The sequence below is a fragment of the Hypanus sabinus genome, unplaced genomic scaffold (assembly GCF_030144855.1).
Source record: "Hypanus sabinus isolate sHypSab1 unplaced genomic scaffold, sHypSab1.hap1 scaffold_2000, whole genome shotgun sequence".
In the NCBI taxonomy this organism is placed as follows: Eukaryota; Metazoa; Chordata; class Chondrichthyes; order Myliobatiformes; family Dasyatidae; genus Hypanus; species Hypanus sabinus.
The window spans coordinates 1-14,243 of NW_026780100.1; the positions used below are offsets into that span (position 1 = coordinate 1).

The window sequence follows — 14,243 nt, forward strand, 5'->3', positions numbered from 1 at the left end:
ACCGCACTCCCCTGGTAGGGTCCCGACACACAGTGCGAACACACACACCCATGACAGGTCCCGACACACTGTGAGACTCCACATACCCGTGGTAGGGTCCTGACACACAGTGAGACCCCACACACCTAAAACAGGGACCCAACACACTGGCAGGATCCTGACAACTGTGAGACCCCACACACCCCTGGCAGTGTTTTGACACGCTGAGACCACACACATGTCTGACGGGGTCCTGACACACACAACCCTGGCAGGATCTTGATCTGCTGTGAGACCCCACACTCCCCTGGTAGGGTCCTTATATGCTGTGAGACTCCGCACTCCCCTGGTGTCCCGACACACAGTGCGAACACTCACACCCATGACAGGTCCCGACACACTGTGAGACTCCACATACCCGTGGTAGGGTCCTGACACACTGTGAGAACCCACACACCCCTGAATGAGACCTGACACACTGAGACTCCACATACCCCTAGCAGGGTCCTGACACACTCTGAGACCTCACACTTTCCGGACATGGTTTGAGAACCCAGATACCCCTGACAGGGTTATGACACACTGTGAGACCCCATAGACCCTTGACAGGGTCCTGACACACTGTGAGACCCCACACACCCCTGACAGGGTCCTGACACACTGTGAGATCCCACACACCCCTGACAGGGTCCTGACACACTGTGAGACTCCACACACCCCTGACAGGGTCCTGACACACTGTGAGACCCCACACAGCCCAGGCAGGGTCTTGACACACTGTCAGACCACACACGACCCTGACAGGGTCCTGACTCACTGTGAGACCCCACACACCCCTGACATTTTCCGGACATGGTTTGAAATCCCAAGCACCCACGACAGGGTCCTGTCACACTGTGAGACCCCACACACACCTGGCAGTGTCCTGACACACTGTGAGACACCACAGACCCTTGATAGGGCCCTGACACACTGTGAGAGGCCACAAATCCCTGGTAGTGTTCTGACACACTATGAGATCCCAAAGACCCCTGGCAGTGCCCAAACACACTGTGAAACCCCACACACCTCTGGCAGGATCGTGACACACTGTGAGCCCCACACACCCCTGACAGGGTCCTGACACACTGTGAAACCCCACACACCCCTGACAGGGTCCTGACACACTGTGAGTTCCCACACACCCCTGACAGGGTCCTGACACACTGTGAGACCCCACACACACCTGACAGGATCCTGACACACTGTTAGACCCCACACACCCCTGACAGGGTCCTGACACACTATGAGACCCCACACACCCCTGACAGGATCCTGACACACTGTGAGACCCCACACACACCTGACAGGGTCCTGACACACTGTGAGACCCCACACACACCTGACAGGATCCTGACACACTGTTAGACCCCACACACCCCTGACAGGGTCCTGACACACTATGAGACCCCACACACCCCTGACAGGGACCTGACACACTGTGAGACCCCACACACCTGTGGCAGGATTCTGACAAACTGTGAGACACCATTCGCCCCTGGCAGTGTTCAAACAGACTGTGAGACTCCACATACCCCCAGCAGGGTCCTGACATGCTGTGAGACCCCATACACGCCTGTCAGGTTCCTGATACACTGTGAGACCCCACACATTCCGGACACGTTTTGAGATCCCAGACACCCCTGACAGGGTTATGAGACACTGTGAGAGAGTACAGACCCTTGACAGGGTCCCGCTACACTGTGAGAAGCCACACATCCCTGGTAGTGTTTTGACACACTGTGAGACCCCACACTCCCCTGACATGTTCCGGACACGGTTTGAGATCCCAAACACCCCAGCCGGGTCCTGACACACTGAGAGACCCCACAGACCCTTGACAGGGTCCTGACACATTGTGAGATGTCACACAAACCTGGTAGTGTTCAGATACACTGTGAGACCCCAAACAACCCTGACGTGTTCTGGACGCGGTTTGAGATCCCAAACACGCCTGACAGGGTCCTGACGCACTGTGAGACCTCACACACCCCTGGCAGTGTCCTGACACACTGTGAGACCCCACAGACCTTTGATAGGGTCCTGACACACTGTGAGATGCCACACACGCCTGACAGGGTCCTGACACACTGAGAGACCGCACAGACCCCTAACAGGGTCCCAACACACTATGAGACTCCACATACCCCTGGTAGGGTCCTGACAAACTGTGAGATGCCACACACCCCTGACAGAGTCTTGACACACTGTCAGACTACACACACCTGACAGGGTGTCATATAATAGCCAGGTGATATGCTTAAAGAAATCTTGACTGAGTTTTTAATGATTTTAAATTCCTGCTGGAAAAATGATAGTGGTTCAGGACAAGATATTATGATACTATGGGTGAGATTGCATTGTTCAGGATGTCAGAGTGTTTCTCTATAGAGTCAAATGATATATTGCCATAGGTGTCAATGCCAGGCAATGTTAAACTGTGGTAGGATGACCACACTCGCCATTCCATTGGAACATCCCTCCAGGGCACAAGATTTTTACCTAATAAGGGTTTGCCTGCAATATAGTGAGTAGATACCCCGGAGAATCCCAACACGGTGCACAATCCATGAGGAGAGCAGTCTGAGGGTGGATCTGGCTGTGTCAATCCTTTAGTGGTTAGGTCCAAGATATTTGGAAATGTTTGCCTCAGTTGAAAAACAAAGCAGTGTTCTGCTTTACACCTCAATTAATATCTGACCCTACTGTTAATTTTGTTTGTTACAGACCATCAAAATCTGACCACAACTGTCCTCAAATTGGCTCAAGGAGTGGGCAGGAGAGAAGTTCCAGTGATGTCAAGATCAGGAAAGGACATGGGTATGTTAGCAAGTTATTTTAATTTTTAAATATTTCCTTGACACCTTGTCTGAGTTTATTCCAATATCAGCAATTCACAAAATATTTGTAAAAACTGAGCAGAGAGATGAGACTGAGAGGTAACATCTCTGGGGGAACAGTCACATGTGGAAGGAGCACAATTACTGTCTGCTGTTTGCTCTTCAAACAGACAGTGATGCACAATAAAACAGTGAGGTTTTCCAGAGCACAAGACATTCTGTAGATGCTGAAAGTTTTGAGCAACACAAAGACACAAAATATTGGCTGAACTCAGCATCCATGGAAAGAAATAAACAGTTAATGTTTCAGATCAGGACCGCAAAATATAGAAAATAATGTGGCAATATCTAGAATTTCTGTCCCTTCATTTCCAGTCTGATGAAGCACCCTAAATGTTGGTTGTTTATTCTCCTCGATAGATGCTGCCTGACCTTCTGGCAGAACAGTCACATGTGGAAGGGGTGCAATAACTGTCTGCTTTTTGCTCATCTTGCAAACCGAGACAGACATTAAAACAGAGTGTATTCAGAATGCAAGACATTCTGCAGATGCTGAAAGTTTTGAGCAGCACAATGACACAGAGAATATTGGTGGAAATCGGCAGGTCAGGCAGCATCCATGGAGGGGAATAAACAGTTAATGTTTCAGATCAGGATCACAAGGAATAGAAAGTAATGTGACAATATCTAAAATTCCTGTCCCCTCATTTCCAGTCTGATGAAGGGCCTTGTCTCGATACGTTGATTGTTTATTCTCCTCCATAGATGCTGCCTGACCTGCTGAGTACCTGCAGCATTTTGTGAGATATTCCAGAGATTTGCGGAGGAAGGGGTTGACCAGGCAGGCAGCCAGTAACTCAGAGCCAAGCGGTGGTGATGGGCAGTACCAGGAGAGTGATGGTGATGGGTTACTATATTCTCAGCAATAAGCAGAGTCCTTCCAAAACAGAGAGGTATATTGCTGGGGACTAGAAAGGGCAGCCTTCAACAGATGTTGCTAAGCCCCACCACAACCCTGCTCGATCTGAACCCCCACCCAGCCTGCACTCATTTCACCAACCACACCTATTCCTCCCTCCCACCCTTTAAATATATCTTGGACTGTGTTTGGTGACCTGGTGCACCATCTTTTGGTTCCAGAGATAAAGTTGCCTCCGAATATGTGGTCAGTAAGTTTTTTAATTTTCACCATTGTGCTTCACAGGTCCGAGCTCAGAGATCACTGAGCTCTTGGCAAGCTGGAATGATTCCCAGCTCCTGCAGCTGACGGGTTTCTACCGGGACAGGCTGGAGCAGGCGATGGAAGGAGGGGTGCACGGAGTGAGCCTGGCGTTAACGGCCGAGAATCAGTTCAGCGGAGAGGAACATCGGGTGAGTGGGAGGAGAATGGGTTTGAATTTTCACACATCACAAGACTGATGGGTGTCGGACCTCTGACTCATTAGATATTAAATCAGAGAAAAGAACAACTGGGAAATAAATATTGTACATGCAATCTCAAAGATGTGAATCTGAACCAGTGATAGAAAGGGGCGCAAAGACCCTGCAGACTGGTGGGTAGCTGCTCAGATTGAGTTGAGCAAGTGACAGTTGTGCGGTCTTACAGTATTAAATGGAAATATGACAGGAGGTTTGGATTTGGAAAGATCATGCAGCCTAACAGCAGGATATCAATGAGAATCAGGACATCATTAGTGGGTGCCACAGGAGCTTGAGTGTGTTCTGTTCTGAGAGGAGATGATTCCATTAGAGTCTGAAACTGCAAACAGTGTGAATCGGGGAATGCCGCCATGTTGTAATGTGTAATCACTGAAGAAACCTCCACTGAAAAAGGGAAAGGAAATGAATCTGGTGTCAGCCGGTAATCCGCTGTCATGTTGGACACTGGTGGTCTGAAGGAGGAATCACATCATCTTTTCTGCAACCTCTCCGAGACTGCTCACTCTGTTATGAAAAGCCTCCTGACTTCTTTCTTCATCTGTGATCGTTATTTTCTGATTTCTGTTTTACACGGTCAAATCTGGTGAGGAATTATTTATGGATTTGGAGCCACGTCAACGAAGCGGTCACAGACCAGCCAGGATCTCATTGACTGGTGGACCAGGTTCCCGGTGAATGTCCCTCCGTGTGCTCTGCACTCAGAATGTACAGTCCATGTCCAGACAGGATCAGCACCCGTCCGGGTCACTGCTCAGTGTGATCCCGTTACTGAGCACATCATTTACTTCTCATTCACTGTGTGAATCTGTCAGTCCCCAATATGTTCACTGTTACTCTTCACAGAAAATCTCTGATCTCGCTGATAAGGGAGAGCGGGCGGACAGTTCTAAACTCCTTCTGAGCCTGGTGATGGAGAAAGGCTCCCGCGCCCGCAGGGTGATGTGGGAAACATTTGTCAAAATGCGGATTGGTGTCCCAAAGTTTGACAAAATATTGAAGGAAATACAGATGTATGGTGAGATAATATCAGTAATTAATTCAAATTTGAGTTGCAAAACATTACACTTCACAATTTTCCATAAATTATCCCCTTAATGTGTTTAAATTCAAACAGGTTCTGATCCATCCCATCGATCAAATCCCACTCATGGTTTACTCAAGATTCTCAGTGAATTGAAAGGTGAGTGAACATGTGTTGAAAATTCAAGAGTATAACAGAGGAATAGGCCATTAGGCAAATAATATTGTGCCGAAACAGCTAACAAGTAAATCAAACCCAAACTCTAATCTCCCCTTCCGACTCCATCTCCATATGCCTCCATCTTCCTTTATCCATGTACCTAACCAAACATCTCTTAGAAGCTTCAAAAAATTTACGTCTACCACCTTTCCAGTCAGTGCTTTCCAGGCATCGATGACTCTTCCCCCTTCACTCTACACCCTCTCACCTTCAATAGCATTTGAGACATTCAGAAAACGATTCTCTCTGTTCACTCTATTTATGCCTCTCTTAATGTGGCAAACATTTGTCAGAGCTCCCCTCAGCCTCCGATGATCCAGAGATGACAATCTAATTTTATCCAGCCTCTCATGATAGCACATGCCCTCTAAACCAGAGAGCATCGTGGTAAACCTCTTCTGCTCCCTCTCTAAAGCCTCAACATCCCTCCGGTAGTGGGGCAATCGGAACGGTACGCAATGACCCCGATGAGGCTGAGGCGGAGTTCATCAAGATGAAATTTGACCTCCGTTTCCACCAACGGTTGTAATTTGCGTCGGGCGGTTCAGTTGTTGAGCCACGAGGGTCTGACCAGGTAAATATTGGCACTGTGACAGAGAACACAGTGAGACACAGGGAAACGTGTTTGCCAGAGGGAGAGTTTTCACAGGACATTTTGAGGAAAGGGGCAGAGAGCTGGCGAGTTTGAGGAAGGTGGTCACACCGCTCTGGGGCCTGCAACTACAGATCCCCAGCGGAGTTTGAGTGGAAAAGGGGGCAATTTGGAGAATGACAAAAAAAAGAATATTTCTTCATATCAAAAAGTCAAATCCTTCTCTTGCCAGCGACTATCCGCTCCAGGATAGCCTCACCCTTAACCATTTTCTAAACGACTTCAGTTTCTTTAGATTATTTTTGTTTTTTCGAGTTGCTCATCCATTGAAGTTCTATTCATAGAATAGTAATAATAACGTCACTTTAATCAGCAAAGCAGCATATGAACCCTGCTCTCTTCACATCTACACTCACTTAGTGCAAACATTGCTAAAGGTATCCAGTTTAATTTCCAAATCAATAATCCTGGGAATTCTAGCAGTGAGACAGGATTACTGAGGGTGAGATCGGAGACAAATTCTTCAGCTCAGTTCACAGAAGCTGAAATTGATGTGTGCCGGTTTGTGTGCTGGACACTGTGGAAGGTGAAGAGATGAGAATTAGGACAGAGAAACCGAAGGTTTTTGGATTGCGGAATGGAATGTGGAAAGGACTGAAAATATCTATAAATAATGTTGCAATTACTTAAATTGTGACCATCTGGATGAGAAGCTTACTACATCCATAAGCCCATCATGCCTGTGAAAATGGAGCGCGCGGCAGTGCATGGGCTAAAGAGATTGTAAGGGTTCATCATCGCAGACTGAGTTGGATCAGTCAACTACACATTGAACAGAGGACAGAGCATAGGAAGGACAAATATCGCAAAACTTATTAATATTGCATCAGACCATGTTTTATTTGATTATTCGAAGCTCTTAAAATAAATATAGGGAATCTCGGCCAGAACCCTGGTTCAGTCTCTCTCACTTACAGGAACAAATCCCAGAGATGATAATTTGAATTTGGTACCAGAGATAGACCAATCAGGAAGTTTACAAACTACTCACGTCTCTGTCACCTCTGTTAATGCTGTTCCAGTCCACATGCAGTCAAAGAAACCCCTCAGTGTCCCTGAACACGGGTTTAGTAAATCACTACAAACTTGTTCCTCATTGTCCTTCATCTGGTTTACAGAAGGAACAGGGCCAACAGTGAAATTACCACACCCATTTCTGAACAGGAAACAGATATACTCCCTGATTATTGAACATCATTTCTACCAGTGTCACATTCTCTAAATTAAATGTGTGCAAGATCAATGTTTTCCTACGTTGCCTATCACATCTGAATAGATTGAACTGAGACCCCAAACGTACCTGACAGTGTCCTGCCGCACTGTGAGACCCCACACACTCCTGGCAGGGTCCTGACACACTGTGAGACCCCACACAACCCTGATTGGGTCCTGACACACTAAGAGAAGCCACATACCCCTGGCAGGTTTCAGATACATTGTGAGACCCAGATCTTATCAGGGAGCCTAATGTAAAGGGAACGTTAGGAGACAGTTAGTGACTGGGTAAAAGCCAAGGAATAAGATTTAAAAAAAAAGTTGTTTTATTTTCTCTTTCTTTCATGGCCTTCTGTCTCTTTAACCAATCAACTTCAACCCTCCCCCTCCAAGTTTCACCCATCGCCTGGTAATTCTCTCTCCCCTCTCCTCCCCACACCTGCCCCCTCCCCCCCCACCACACTTTTCAATTCTACTCCCCAGCGTTTTGTTTCCAGACCTACCGAAGTGTTTAAGCCCGGAACGTCAACTATACTTTTTTTCCATAGATGCAGCCTGGCCTTCCGAGTTCCTCCAGCATTTTGTGTGTGTTGCTGCGTTTTCAGCATCTACAGATTCTCTCTTGATTGTGAAATTATAGAGCAGTTTGCCCAACCTTAGTGGTTGGGGAAGTGTGAGAGTCTATTATTAAGATTGAGGTTCTGAGGTATTTACAGCCTAATTATAAAATAAGTCAAAGTCAACATAGTTAATATGAAGGGAAATCTTGCCTGATAGATCTGCTAGAGTTCATTGAGGACATTCCAAACAGGGTGGACAAAGGAGATGCAGTGCATGTCATTATATTTTCATAAGGCGTATTATAAGTTAACTCATGAATCTACTTAACAAGATAAAATCCGATGGCGTTACAGGATAGAGGAATAGGTTGGCATAGGACACTCAATGCTGCTGTGGAGTTTGACTCTGTGGTTAAGAAGGCATACAGCGCATTGGCCTTCATCAACCGTGGGATTGAGTTCAAGAGCCGAGAGGTAAAGTGGCAGTTATATAGGACCCTGGTCAGACACCACTTGGAGTACTGTGCTCAGTTCTGGTCACCTCACTATGGGAAGGATATGGAAACTATAGAAAGGGTGCAGTGGAGATTTACAAGGATGTTAACTGTATTGGGTGCATGCCCTATGAGAATAGGTTGAGTGAAACTGGCCATTTCTCCTTGGGGTGAGGAAGGATGAGAGGTGACCTGATAGAGGTGTATAAAGTGATGAAAGCTGTTGATCGTGTGGATAGTCAGAGGCTTTTTCCCAGTGCTGAAATGGCTAGCACGAGAGGACATAGTTTTATGTTGCTTGGAAGCAGGTACAGAGGAGATGTCAGGGGCTCAGAGAGTGGTGAGTACATCCTCTGGATGGCTACATGGAGCTTAGAAAAATAGAGGGCTATGGGTAAACCCAGGTAAACTGTAAGGTAAGCACGTGTTCGGCACAGCTTTGTGGGCCGAAGGACTTGTATTGTGCTGTAGGTTTTCCAAGTTTCTAATCTTCTACCACACCACAGATCCACAAATGTATTCCTTTTTATTTTGAATCAGTGATGGTGAGAGGGGAGGGGGAGCTGTGATTCCCGTTACCTATTCCGTTGACAGAATGCCCACTATCATTTTCTCTATCTCCAAAGTCCACATCAACACCGGGCTTTGAAAGTTTTTCCACAGAACAATGATAGAAGTGGCAGTAGTGGGAGTTTGTCTAGTCGGGGCTCAGTAAACTACCAGGGAAAACTCAACTTCACTGAACAATCAATGTGGAAATGTGATGATCTGATGATTATCTGGCCCATGCCTCTCCGTCCACTTTGGGGTCTGATAATCAAACTTAATTCAGTGTAAGAAAATCCAGTGATAAGTTCAAATAATGCAAAACCTTTGAGCTAATCCTTGTCTACTTAAATAGTGAGTTCTGAGTTGAAGCATTTAACATTTTATCTCTGTTTCCATGGAAGATGCTCAACAGAAACACAAGGAGACTCTACGGGCACAAACTGAAAAACTGAGAGCGAATACGATCCTGATGACGGAGAAGGTGAAGGTTTTCCAGCTGGTTGATCGATACGCTGAGCTCACGGTCATTTCTACTGTTCGAGATCGGAGACTGGTGGAACATGAGCTGCTGGCAAGAGGCAGAGACCACGAGGAGTGGAGAGAGAAACATCTCCGCAGAAAGCTGGAAAAAATCCGGACTGATCAGTTGTTCCAGAGCAGCTTTTCCCGGAGTAAATCCAAATCTGGGAGTTCAGCAGCAGTGGCTGGAGTCCCGGGGATCGGGAAAACAACAATGGTACAAAAGATTGTTTATGATTGGGCCATGGGGAAAATATACCAACAATTCCAGTTTGTCTTCAGTTTCAAATTCCGGGATTTAAACTCTATTAACTGCAGAAAAAACCTGAGGCAACTAATTCAGGATCAATATCCTTACTTTGGGAATATCCTGAGAGATGTTTGGAAGAATCCAGAGGGATTGCTGTTTATATTTGATGGTCTGGATGAATTCGAGCACAGAATTGATTTTGCTGACAGTCAAAGAGATACAGAACCCAAGCACCAATGCCCAGATCCCGAGTGGTGGTGTGAAGTGTCTGACATTTTGTACAGTTTAATCCAGGGCAAGCTGCTCCCAGGGTGTTCAGTGCTGGTGACCACCCGTCCCACTGCGTTACATTTATTGGATAAAGCCAAGATCAGCGTCTGGGCTGAAATCCTGGGATTTGTTGGTGAGGAACGGAAGGAATATTTCATCAGGTATTTTGAAGATCAGACGGTGGCAGAAGCTGTTTTCAAACACGTGAAGGAGAATGAGATCCTGTACACCATGAGCTACAACCCCTCCTACTGCTGGATCCTCGCTCTGGCACTGGGCCCCTTCTTCACACAAAGAGTCCGGGACCCGCAGCGAGTTCCCAAGACGATCACCCAACTGTACTCGTACTATATTTACAACATCCTGAAGAACCACAGCCGTGAGATTGAGAAACCCCGTGATGTGTTACTCAGGGTTGGTCAGATGGCCTTCAGAGGAGTGTCCGAGAGGAAGATCATATTTACATATGGAGATTTGATCAGTTACAATCTGCAGCCTTCCCAGTTCCTGTCCGGGTTCCTGATGGAGCTTTTGGAGAGAGAGGATTCTGCCCAGAGCGTGGTGTACACATTCCCACACCTCACCATCCAAGAGTTTGTAGCTGCAGTCGCACAATTCCTGACCCTACATCCCAAGGATATCCTGAAATTCCTCACTGAAACCCACAACATGACAGATGGGCGGTTTGAGGTATTCCTCCGTTTTGTGGCTGGTCTCTCCTCCCCAATGACAGCTCGGGGCCTGGAGGTGTTTCTGGGTCCATTTCCTCATCAAACAACCTGCCGGGTGATTGACTGGGTGAAGGAGGAGGTTAAACGACAGAGTGGAAACACGAGGATTGCATCTCGTAAAAGGAGCCTCCTGAACACACTGCACTACCTGTTTGAGTCTCAGAATCGTGGACTGGCTCAGGCCGCACTGGGATCTGTGAACAAACTCTCATTCAGTGGAATGGCACTGACCCCGATTGACTGCGCGGTCCTGTCTCATGTCATCGGACTCTGTGATACAATAAAACACCTCGACCTGCAGGGCTGTCACATTCAGTGTGAAGGAATCCAGCGGCTGGGACCCGGGCTGCACAAGTGCCAGGAGTTGAGGTAACTTGATTTATCTTTCACTCTGAACTGTGAAACAGTTCCGTTGTGTTGTTTCAAAGTAAAACAATTTGGGTTAAACAGTTGTAAATCAGATTGTGAAGAATAGTGACAAATACCCAGGGGATCGGTCAGTAATTCTCCAAAGACGGGAGGGTTCTGTGTTACCTTGTGACGAGATGTTGGAGACTTCATCAGATCATTGGGCATCTCCTCCCGATTGTGGTCCTCAATTCAGAAAGACCCATCCCGTAAAATCTATTTCTGCATCCTCTAATCTTCTGCAGTTATCTCTTCCCTTTGGTATCCTCCCGAGGGATCTGTATTTCCCATCCCCTTTCCCCCCGTGGGATCTCTTCCCCATTCCCATTTTTTCCCTTCGGGATCTCCTTTTACCCATATCCCTTACTCCTGCGGAATCTCTCATCCTCATCCTCATTCCTCCTACGGGATGTTTACTATTTCCTCTCTTTCTCCTGCAGGTTTTCTCTTCCCACCTCTTTCCCTCAGGTGGGGTCTCTTCCACCATCTCCCATCGACACATTCCCTTTCACAAATTTTCCTCACTGTGGGACTTTCTATCATCCTTCATCCCTGATACTCCCAACGCTCTCATATCAGGAACATTTTTCTAGCCATCGGGGAATGAGATTATGTGGAGTTTACAGGGTCACACCGACAGACTACATTACTGATATTCAGTGAATACCCTGGAGCTGGGCAGTGATGCGTACTCCGTTCAGTGATTTGCTGAAGTGGTTAATATTTCCTGAAATATCCGAGTGAGAGAAATTCCCCCAGACCCACGGCTTGAATCACTTTGTTCATCAATTTGTCTGTTTGTGTTTAGCCTTGGGGGAAATGAACTGGGAGATTCAGGAGTGAAACTGGTGTCTGCGGCTCTGAGGAACCCGGAGTGTAAAATACAGAAACTGTGGTAAGTACCAGACTGTGAGAGATTGTGTTTACAGTCACTGGGTGTCTGATATTGAACATGAATGTGATCAGTAATTGTATAACTGATAAGCACTAGGGATTTGTACCATCTCCTGTCTCTCTGTGTCCTTCACCCTCAGTCTCTCTCATCTCCAGGCTCTGGGATGTCGGTCTCACATATTGTGGTGCTGAGGATCTCGCCTCCGCACTCAGAACAAACCCATCACTGACGGAGCTGGGCCTGGGTTATAATGAACTGGGAGATTCAGGAATAAAGCTGGTGTCTGTGGCTCTGACAAACCCCAAGTGTGGAATAGAGAAACTGGGGTAAGTACCAGACTGTGGGAGATTGTGTTTACAGTCACTGGGTGTCTGACACTGAACATTAATGTGATCAGTACTTGTGTTACAGTCTCCTGTCTCTCTGTGTCCTTCATCCTCACCTCCAGGCTGAGGGATATCGGTCTCACAGATTCTGGTGCCGAGGATCTTGCCTCTGCTCTCAGTACAAACATATCACTGACGGAGCTGGAGCTGGGATTCAACTCGCTCACGGACCGATCTGTCCCCGCTCTCCGCCGCCTCATATTGGCCCTCCCGAGTCTGAAGCTGATCGAGTGAGTATTTGTGTTAATGTTCAATGTAATAAAATATCAGCGGATCCGCGGGTTTACTGGTGATATTTGTCTGTGAGTGTTGTTGAAACGTTAACCCCGGTCCCCTGTTACTGACACTGTTGTGTAATCTGTTTATTTCATCTTTATTCTCCCATCTGTTTTAGCTTGTGGAGGAATCAGTTCAGTCAGACTGGTGGGAAGGAACTGAGATCTCTGCAGGAACCCAGACCCGGACTGACAGTTGATCTGTGAACATCTGAATGGTGAACTAGCTCCAGTCTCACACTCTGTGACGTCCAAAGCGATCCAGTAGTGACGCAATTCCGCATCCTATCCAGCTGCACGTGTCCGGATTCAACAGCTGCTCCAAATGGCGTGCCGGGGAATTACACAGAGAGGAAGAGCCCAGGGGGCCGGGTTAGATCTGGGAAACCAGTGTCCCTGGGAGAGAATCCTTTTACTCACTTTGAGCTGAGAACATCCTGGCCAATATAATGATGTTAAATAGACAAATCCCTCGGCAATGACCCTGGATCTGCAGCAATCTCGGACAGGGCCCTGAAGTGTGATTTTATAATCATCGGTTCCCCGATGCAGAGTGAAGGTGAGAAACGGGACTGATTATTCAAACTGTCACGCGTTGTCGCCGGTCAGTTAATTGTGTGTGACTGTGAGCGAGTCGGGAGCAGCTTATTTATTCCCACACGTCAGCAGCTCACACATTGTTTAATGTAGCTTTGAACGTTTGTCAAGATGAAGTCAATAAAATCACTGACGTACAAAAAAGCTGGAGAAACTCAGCAGGTCGGGCAGTATCCGTTGAAAGGAGCAGTCAACGTTTCGAGCCGAAACCCTCCGTCAGTACTAAAGAAGGAGAGGTCACTGGCCCTATAAAGAAGGTGGGGGGAGGGTGGAATGTGCCAGGTGAAAAACCAATGAGAGGAAAGATCAAGGGCTGGGGGAGGGGAAGCAAGGTGGGGATAGGCAGAAAAGGTGAAGGAGGAATCTAAGGGGAAAACACTATGGGTAGTAGAAGGCAGAATCGTGACAGAGGTGACAGGCAGCTAGAAGAGGAGACAGAGTGAAGGTGGGATGGTGGAAGGGATAAGGAGGGAATTACCGCAAGTTAGAGAATTCAATGTATATACCAAGGGGCTGGAGACTACCCAGACTGTAGATGAGGTGTTGTTCCTCCAACCGAAGTTTGACCTCATCATGGCAGTAGAGAAGGCCATGTATGGACATATCCGAATGGGAATGTGAAGGAGAGCTGAAGTGAGTGGCAACCAGGAGGTCCTGTCTGTTGTGGCGGACGGAGCGGTCCCCCAATCTGCATCGTGTCTTGCCGATGTAGGGGAGGCCGCACCGGGAGCACCGGATGCAATAGATGACCCCAACAGACTCACAAGTGAAGTGTTGCCTCACCTGGAAGGACTGTTTGGGGCCCTGAATGGTGGAACAGAACCCCACCAAAAATTATCAAACCATTGTTTCCCATACCATCACTGCCCTTATCAACTACGGAGACGTTCCATCCTCAGCCAAA

The 14,243-nt window shown here is 47.4% G+C and overlaps 1 protein-coding gene across 2 annotated transcripts; it reads left to right on the top strand.

Moving 5' to 3' along the window:
- Nucleotides 1–2,751: 2,751 nt before the first annotated feature.
- Nucleotides 2,752–13,590, top strand: LOC132387579 (NACHT, LRR and PYD domains-containing protein 3-like). 2 transcript variants are annotated; one of them, XM_059959963.1, is made up of 9 exons: nt 2,752–2,838; nt 4,063–4,229; nt 5,142–5,313; nt 5,413–5,478; nt 9,410–11,147; nt 11,995–12,081; nt 12,237–12,407; nt 12,530–12,697; nt 12,862–13,590. In XM_059959963.1, exons 1-9 carry the CDS (start codon nt 2,814–2,816, stop codon nt 12,947–12,949), a joined length of 2,682 nt encoding a protein of 893 aa, XP_059815946.1. In that variant the 5' UTR covers nt 2,752–2,813; the 3' UTR covers nt 12,950–13,590. The 2 variants fall into 2 exon arrangements, with proteins under 2 accessions (XP_059815946.1, XP_059815947.1); XM_059959964.1 differs by lacking the exons at nt 2,752–2,838; nt 4,063–4,229 and having other exon boundaries at nt 5,182–5,308; nt 12,862–13,589.
- The last annotated feature ends 653 nt before the right edge of the window (nt 13,591–14,243 follow it).

What these genes read in the sequence shown, in the direction of transcription:
- LOC132387579 (XM_059959963.1), top strand. Translation starts at nt 2,814, where the DNA reads ATGTCAAGATCAGGAAAGGACATGG. An exon ending in GAAGGAAATACAGATGTATG is followed by an intron (nt 5,314 to 5,412) that starts GTGAGATAATAT and finishes AAATTCAAACAG; the next exon opens with GTTCTGATCCATCCCATCGA. An exon ending in TGTGGAATAGAGAAACTGGG is followed by an intron (nt 12,408 to 12,529) that starts GTAAGTACCAGA and finishes CCTCACCTCCAG; the next exon opens with GCTGAGGGATATCGGTCTCA.